The following is an 8,727-nucleotide window of genomic DNA, read 5'->3' on the forward strand; positions in this document are numbered from 1 at the left end:
CTTTACTCTATTGAGGGAAATCCTCTATTCTGTTAAGAAAAATCCGTTCCCTCTTTATAAATAGGAGAGGGGCATGTTAATGTATTCAAGTTAAAACTTCTTCAATAATTATTCTTATCTTTTATTATTTTCATTGTATTTAAGCTAAAACTACTTCAATAAGGCTTCTTTAATAAAGCTTTTTCTTTCTATTTCATTTCTATCATGGTACCGACTCATCACTATTACTTCTCCACCTCCGGCGGCAAAAGAAAAGGCTTTCTACTACTGCTTTTCCGTTGTTAGGCCGTCGATATGACAAATCTTTCCTCCTCGGTGAACGGCAACTGTTTTCTCCATTGCCACTCTACGCCAATGTCCGTTCCTTTTTGCTGTGGCGTCTCTAGTGTTACGCTCACCAATACTGCCCCACCTTTCCTTCTCTGTTGTAGCTTTTTTCTCTATTATAGCATCGCTATAGCTTCCTCCTCTACTGCACCTCTATTGCAGCTTTCTTTTCTACTGTAGCTTCCTCCTCTGCTATACCATCGTTGCAATATCGTTGTAACTTCCTCCTTTGCTACAGCTTCTTCCTCTGCTATAGCATTGATGCAGCTTTCTCCTCTGTTGCAGCTGTCGTCATCGCAGCTGCAGTGACAGTAACAACAACAACAACGATCTGTTCTTGTCTTACTCACGAAGTCTTTGGCTCGTAAACTATTTACTTTACATCAATCCAAGATTGGTATCCTCTCTCTTAATCTGTATAAATAGGAGAGGGACATATTAATGTATTGAAGCTAAAACTTTTTTAATAAGTTAGTCATGTCCTCGAGATGGTCGTCAACAAGTTGACCATAATGTTATGTTGGATGTGCCTTTAAAATAACTTCAAGATGATTGTGTCTTCAAGTTGGATCTTCGAAACTTTCTCTGACTGCTCTGCACCTCAAAGTCCCTCATGACCATAATCAAGATGATCACTTGACTTAGTGAAGTCATGCACATGACATGCTCAAATCGATAAGACGATAATACGACTCAAGTCGAGAAGGGTTAATCGAAGGTACAACAAAGAGAGTCTTAACACAAGATGATAATAATTTGTTGCTCACATCAACACTACAAGTTTCGTAAGATTTGCCAAATCTTAGCAGGTCAACAAAGGCACGTTGCGTTCGTCTAAATCTATCTAGAAGAAAAACATCTGAAGCACCTAGTGCAATCGACCAAGTCGAAAGCAAAACTCTTGCGCATCTAGAAAAAAAGTGTCCAAAGTGATTGAGTGACCAAGGTGCCCCTCCTTGTGTACTATGCATTCACTCATGATAAAAAAGAATATTCCGACTATGCGATTAATGCATTTCTATTATATATGATGTATCTATCAAACCATATTATCCACCTTCCCATTGCGATCAATGCATTGCGATTAATGCGATTAATGCATTTCTATTATAACATAGATTTTTTTTGGGGATGTTAGAATAAATAGAAACCATATTATCCACCTTCCCATTTTGGATGGCAATCCAATCCAATATTTGGCGGACCTAACTTAGACATCATGAATAATAACAATCCATGCGCACAACGTTGGCTCCGCTATAAATCATCCCTGACTTCGACATTTCATCTCATCCCAACTCCTCTCAATTCTTCGCAGCCTTCGTCTATGGCGCAACCACGACTCGTCTCTCTCGCCTTCTTCGTCGCCATCCTGATCTCAGGTCCGTGATCATTGGTTCTATGTATGCCTTCCCTCGACGTTGTTATGTCATTCGTTCATGCATGACACTTGTTGATGCTTCTTTAGGCGCACACTCCGCCACCTTTTGTTAAAATAAAGAGATAAATGAGTTGTAGAAGAAGAAGTTGAATGTTATTGACATATCCTCCGTCTTTATATACAGGTTAGAAGGAGAAGTTTCCTCAACGGGTTAGAGGATTTCCCTCAACAGAGTAGAGAGATTTCCTCAACAGTTAGGGAAATCTCATCTACTTATCATGCCCCCGCAAGATGGTGCTCCTATCAAGGAGGCCAATCTTGGACTGATGTAATGCAAACAACTTACGAGCTATAGGCTTCGTAAGTGAGTCGGCCAATTGATCAGCTGTATGAACATGAGAAACACGGAGTTGACGGCGGACAACTTGATCACGTACAAAGTGGAAGTCAATAGCAATATGTTTCATGCGGGAGTGGAATACCGGATTAGCGCACAGATAGGTAGCTCCAATATTATCACAATATATTGTAGGAGTGGAACCGATGTTGAGTTCCTGGAGAAGATTCGTGATCCAATTGAGTTCTGCAGTGGTAGCGGCAATGGCACGGTATTCAGCTTCAGTTGTAGACCGGGCGACTGTCTTTTGCTTCTTAGAACTCCAACTGATTGGATGAGCACCAAGGAAGATAATATACCCCGATGTGGATGTTCTATCATCAAGGTTGCCCGCCCAATCAGCATCGGCAAATGCATGAAGACGAAGTGGAGAGTGTTTACGAAAAAAGAGTCCATGATTTAGAGTCCCTTTAAGATATCGTAGAAGTCTCTTGACCGCAGACCAGTGTAGAGTAGATGGTTGCTGCATAAACTGTGATAATTTGTTCACAGCAAATGAGATGTCTGGACGCGTGAGAGCTAAGTATTGTAAAGAGCCAACAACTTGGCGGTATTGAGTGGGTTCCGTAGCAGGACTTCCATCTGATAATTTGAGAGAACCGCTAGTAGAGATGGGGGTTGTAACTGCATTTGCATCCTGCATGTTTGTCTTTAATAACAAATCTTGAATGTACTTGCGTTGTGATAAAAGGAGACCGGAAGATGTGAAGGTAGCTTCGACGCCCAAAAAGTAGCTCAAGGGTCCGAGATCCTTAAGCGAGAATCGAGCTGCCAGCTGTCTGACGAACGCTTGGATGCTGGCGGGATTATTGCCTGTGACAATAATATCATCCACATATACCAGAATATACATTGTGTTTCCATGATGATGTCGCAGAAACAACGAAGCATCAGATTTGGAGTTAAGAAAGCCGACAGAAGTCAAAAATGAGCTAAGTTGAGTGTACCAAGCTCTCGGAGCCTGACGAAGTCCATAAATGGCTTTCCGAAGTTTGCAAACATGCTGTGGATACTGAGGATGAGTAAAACCGGGGGGTTGTTGCATAAAAACATCTTCAGATAGAGATCCCTATAGGAAGGCATTATTAACATCCAATTGTCGTAATTGCCAGCCTTTAGTGGTAGCCAGACTCAAGATAAGCCGGATTGTAGTGGGTTTAACAACAGGACTAAACGTCTCAGTGAAATCAACTCCAGGTCGTTGATGGAACCCTTTGGCGACCAGGCGTGCCTTATATCGAGCAACTGAGCCATCTGGGTTCCGCTTAATTCTAAAGACCCACTTACACCCGATGATGTTTTGTGAAGGATGAAAAGGAATTAGATCCCATGTTGAATTATGGAGGAGGGCATTATATTCCTCGCTCATGGCAATACGCCAATGCGGAGATTTTTGGGCTTGAGTGAAGGTGGTGGGTTCAATGTTGGGGGATGAGGAATTCATGACAGCTTGTAGGTTAAGTACTTGACGAGGTTTAAAAATACCATGCTTAGAGCGAGTGGTCATAGGATGATTGGAGATGACAGGATTAGGAGGTAATGTTGGGTGAGGATCAGTGGCACAAGCCGGGTCAAGTGGAGACACGTCAGGGGCACTTGGGCGAGAAGGAGGTAAAGAGGATGGTTGTGTTTCGGAACATATTGCCCCATCAATTGGAGAAGAGTGGAGTGGAGTAGGAACAGAGGAAACGGGCAAGTGTTGAACTGGAGTGATATAGTGCGGATCAGGAGGGGAGGAAGTAGATGAAGACATGGGAGGCTCGTCCGATTGATCCGAAGGTATACTCCAGTGAGATAGTGAAGTGGTCCGTATGGCAGGATATGGAAGGGTTTGGAAAGGAAAGTTAGACTCAACAAAGATAACGTGACGTGATACAAAGATTTTGTGAGTGTGGAGATTATAGCAGCGGAAAGCATTATGGTCAAGTGAGTAACCAATAAAGACGCAAGGAGAAGATCGGGATGTTAACTTATGAGAGGCATAGGGACGTAACCAAGGATAACATAAACAACCGAACACGCGGAGTTTACGAAGGTTAGGGGGTTTGTGGAACAGTGTGTCAAAGGGGGACTGGTGTTGTAGAACTGGTGTAGGCATCCGATTAATTAGGTAGACAGCAGTTTGAAAGGCTGCTGTCCAGAAAGTTGAAGGCATGGAAGCCTGATGTAAAAGTGTGAGTCCAGTTTCTACTATATGCCGATGTTTGCGTTCGGCAGAACCAACTAGTTGAGGAGTATGTGGAGGAGACTTGAGGTGTTGAATGCCACAAGCTGAGAGATGAGACGCCAGGGCTTGATATTCACCGCCACCATCAGAGTAGACTGTTTTAATGGTAGACTGAAAATAGTTTTCGACCAACTTCTGGAAAGTGGAAAAAACGCGAGAAACGTCAGATTTATGAGAAAGAGGATATATCCATGTGTACTTGGAGAAGTGATCTACAAAAATAACATAAAATCGAAACTTATCAAAAGATAAGATTGGAGCAGGACCCCAAACATCAGTATATATAATTTCAAAAGGTTTAGAGGAGGAAATTGAAGATGAACCAAAAGGCTGCCGATGACTCTTATTACTAAGACAAGCATCACAATGCATCATAGAATTAGGGGACTTAAAAAGAGGAAGAGAGTGACAAGATAATAATTTCTGCTGAATAAAGGGTGAGGGATGGCCAAGCCGACGATGCCACACATCAACTGGAGCCGCAACAGAAGAATGAACAGTGGGCTGGGTCATTCGAGAGGCTAACGGCCATTCATAAATGTTGTCTTTATTCGGGCCTTGGACCAATGATGCCCCCGTGCTCAAATCCTTAACAAGAAATGAATCAGGAAAGAATTCAATGGAAGTATTGTTATGTTTGCAAAATTGAGAAACAGAAATGAGGTTGCGTTTAATACGAGGGGCGCATAAAACATCATCGAGAGTAAATGTATTAGAGTCAGAATTAAGCGTTGTGGAACCAGTATGAGTTATAGAAAGTCCTTTACCATCACCGATGATGATATCTTCATTGCCGCCATAGGGATTGTGAAGAGACAAATTCTGAAGATCAGCGGTGATGTGATGAGAGGCACCAGAGTCGACAATCCAGTTGGACTGGCTAGGTGTCGGAGTAGTTAGGAGATTTGCCTGTGGCCAGTGTGACGGAGTAGGGAGGCGGAGACGAGACCGGCAAACTTTAGCGGAATGGCCGACTTTGTCACACAGTTGGCAAACGACCCGTCTCTAATGGCTCGGTAGGGCAGGACGCCAAGACGGATGATGGCTGGAGTCGCCACTTTGCGAGAAGGGATGACTAGGAGGATAGGAGGGGTGTTGCATGGAACTCACAGAATCAAGAGGCGTAGTAGCCAAACCTTGGGTGATGTTCGGTGAGTACCGAGTGTTCTTCCGTTTAGACTTGTGACTGACTTGAGCTGTGACAGTTGATCCAGGCAGTTTGTCCGCACGCTTCAAAGACATCTCGTAGTCAGTCAACTTATCATAGAGATCTTCAAAAGAGATTGGCGAGTCGCTTACCCGAATTGCAGCAGCCAATTCTTTGTAGTCGGTGTCGAGACCATTGAGGGTATGAATGACAACCTCTTCATCACATAGGAAATGACCTATCAAGGCCAAGTCATCGATGATAACCTTGATAAGTTGTAAATAATCAGAGATAGTACTTCCCTCTTGTTTTGTCTCCATAAGCTTGGATAGAAGACTGAGCTTGCGAGTACGCGAATGATTTGCCAGGGTGGTTTGCAGTTTAGACCATGCATCGGCAGCTGTCACACATGAAGATATCAAGGGAGCAACGGATCCAGCAACTGAAGCTTGAATGGCTTGGAGAATGAGACGATCTTGACGTAGTCACAGTTTGTGAGCTGGATTGGGTACTGGATTAGGATCACCGGGGATGTTGAGCATGGCCGGAGGACAACTGAAAGAACCATCAACGTAACCTAACAAATCATATCCAAATAAAAGATTAGAGAATTGAGCTCGCCAGGACGCATAGTTGCCACCCTTTGATAACTTAAAGGGGATTAGCGTGGCAGCATTGATGGAGATAAGCCCTGTAGAAGAACAAGAAGTGGGAGTCCCTACAGGAACTGAAACATCAGAAGAAGTGAACGAAGACATTTTCCTTATTCTTTTTTTTTTTTTTTTTTTTTTTTTTTTTTTTTGGAAGAAGGCAGCGAACCTTGTGTGATACTCAGGTCACACAAGGTGGAGATTGAGGGAGGGGGCTGCTGCTATAGATTGCTTGCTGTAGCAGATTGAGCAATCTACAACAGTGCCAAAAGCTGCCGGCAGCTGCTGTGGATTGCTGCTTGCTGCTGCAGATTGTAGGGACTGCAGTTCGCCGGGAGATGGCTGCAAAAACTGCAGCGGTACTCAAGACTGCAGTTCGCTGCTGTGGATTGCTGCTTGCTGCAGCAGATTGTAGAGGCTGCAGTTCGCCGGAAGATGGCTGCGAAAACTACAGCGGTACTCAAGACTGCGGTTCGCCGGAAAATGACCGCAAAAATCTGCAGCAGTACTCAAGGAAACTGCAGTGAGAGAAATCTGTAGCAATTAGGTGTATAGAGAAAAGCGGCAATGAAAGCTGCTGCGATAGAGGAAGGAAGATGCAGCGGTTGCGGCTGCTGCTGGCCGGGAAGTGGCTGCGACAGCGAAGGAGGAAGACACGAGAAAGACACCGTCGTTCGCCGTTCGTCGCTATTGAGGAGGAAGACACCGCCGTTGAGGAGGCGCCGTTGTGTAGAGGGAAACGGCAACGAAAGCTGCTGCGGTAGAGGAAGATGCAGCAGTTGCGACAGCTACTGGCCGGAGAAGTGCAGGAGGCGGCTGCTGCGATAGAGGAAGATGCAGCAGTTGCGACTGCTACTGGCCGGAGAAGTGCAGGAGGCGGCTGATGTCTTCTCTGGTGCTGCCCAACGTGGGGCTGAAGGACCACGTTGTCCTTCCGGCGAAGAAGAAGGAAGAGGAAGGTGCAGCAGTTGCGACTGCTACTGGCCGGGAAGCGAGGAAGACACCGTTGTTCGCCGTTCACTGCTATTGAGGAGAGAATGTTTTCCTCCTTGCGTGACGGCGACGGAGAGTGTCTGCTGTAGGCAGCAAATAGGAGAGGGAGCAAGGCCGGCGAAGAAAAGCAAGACCGGTTAGCACCGGCTCTGAATCCGTGTCTTGGTGCTTCTTCAATGACTCCGCTTGAGGCAGCGTGCTACTGTAGCCGCTTGGCTAACACATGGCGATGCTGCTGTCGCCAAGAGGAGCTGGCTCTGATACCATGTTAAAATAAAGAGATAAATGAGTTGTAGAAGAAGAAGTTGAATGTTATTGACATATCCTCCGTCTTTATATACAGGTTAGAAGGAGAAGTTTCCTCAACGGGTTAGAGGATTTCCCTCAACAGAGTAGAGAGATTTCCTGTTTGGCCTGCCTCGTTGGCCAATTCCGACAAAGGTGCTCTTTCCCAGACCGGATTCCAGCTGGACAATGGCGCCTCCTTTTCACTGGATGCGCCACCCGCCTGGGGAGGCCGGCTGTGGGCTCGGCAAACGTGTTCCACTGACTCGGCGGGCAAATTCTCGTGCATCACCGGGGACTGCGGCACTGGGCAGGTGGCGTGCAATGGGGCGGGAGGAGCGCCGCCGACCACGCTCATCGAGTTCACCCTGCAGGGCGACGGAGGCAAGGATTTCTACGACGTGAGCTGCGTCGACGGCTTCAGCTTGCCGGTGTTGGTCGTTCCCAGCGGGGGGTCGAATTGCAACAGCACGTCGTGCCCGGTGAACGTCAACGCGCTGTGCCCCCAGGAGTTGCGGATAACAGCGCCGGACGGGGGCGTGGTGGGGTGCAAGAGCGCATGCTTAGCCTTCAACACGGACGAGTACTGCTGCAGGGGCCAGTACGGTAGCCCGGACACTTGCAAGCCCTCCTACTACTCCCAGATCGTCAAGAATGCATGTCCTCAAGCATATAGTTATGCTTATGATGATAGGACCAGCACCTTCACCTGTGTGGGGGCTAACTACGATATCACCTTCTGCCCTTGAAACCAACGTACATCTATCACAAGCTTCTTCTTATCTCGCTTTGGCTCTCGATAGAGCATAAATAAAAGAAGAGTTTCAAAGTTCTATTCAAGTGTCATTTGACTTCCATCTTTCTTTGCTTTGGACATCGATCATTCGTTACTAGGGAACAAAATGCATACAACACGTTGCCTGATGAGATAAACAAAGGAACAAACTTTGTATACAAACAAATATAAATATGTCGTAACAAACAATAGAATTAAATAAAAATTAAAATCAAATATGACATCAAGATTTATGTGATAAAAATTATAGGACAAACCAGAGAAAAGGCACTATAAGAATAATAAATATATAAATCTTAGAATCACTTGCTCAAAACTCAAGTAACAATCACATGAGAATAACTAAGATACAAGGATTACGTCGTATTGTGCACAATATCCAAAATCTCTCCAAGTAATCACAACAAAAATCTACTATAAATCTAATCTAACATGAGATGAGAATACTGTCTAGATTGGATTATTGAGAACAATCCCGACATTGTCCTTGTCTTCTTACTTTTTTCTTTTCTCTTATTTTTATG

The 8,727-nt window shown here is 45.0% G+C and overlaps 1 protein-coding gene across 1 annotated transcript; it reads left to right on the forward strand.

Moving 5' to 3' along the window:
• Nucleotides 1-1,654: 1,654 nt before the first annotated feature.
• Nucleotides 1,655-8,156, forward strand: LOC135620200 (thaumatin-like protein 1). The gene is made up of 2 exons (XM_065122930.1): nucleotides 1,655-1,709; nucleotides 7,564-8,156. Exons 1-2 carry the CDS (start codon nucleotides 1,655-1,657, stop codon nucleotides 8,154-8,156), a joined length of 648 nt encoding a protein of 215 aa, XP_064979002.1.
• Nucleotides 8,157-8,727: the final 571 nt, after the last annotated feature.

This window comes from Musa acuminata, chromosome BXJ2-8 (genome assembly GCF_036884655.1).
Source record: "Musa acuminata AAA Group cultivar baxijiao chromosome BXJ2-8, Cavendish_Baxijiao_AAA, whole genome shotgun sequence".
NCBI classification, from domain to species: Eukaryota; Viridiplantae; Streptophyta; class Magnoliopsida; order Zingiberales; family Musaceae; genus Musa; species Musa acuminata.

What these genes read in the sequence shown, in the direction of transcription:
- LOC135620200 (XM_065122930.1), top strand. Translation starts at nt 1,655, where the DNA reads ATGGCGCAACCACGACTCGTCTCTCTCGCCTTCTTCGTCGCCATCCTG. An exon ending in CGTCGCCATCCTGATCTCAG is followed by an intron (nt 1,710 to 7,563) that starts GTCCGTGATCAT and finishes ATTCCGACAAAG; the next exon opens with GTGCTCTTTCCCAGACCGGA.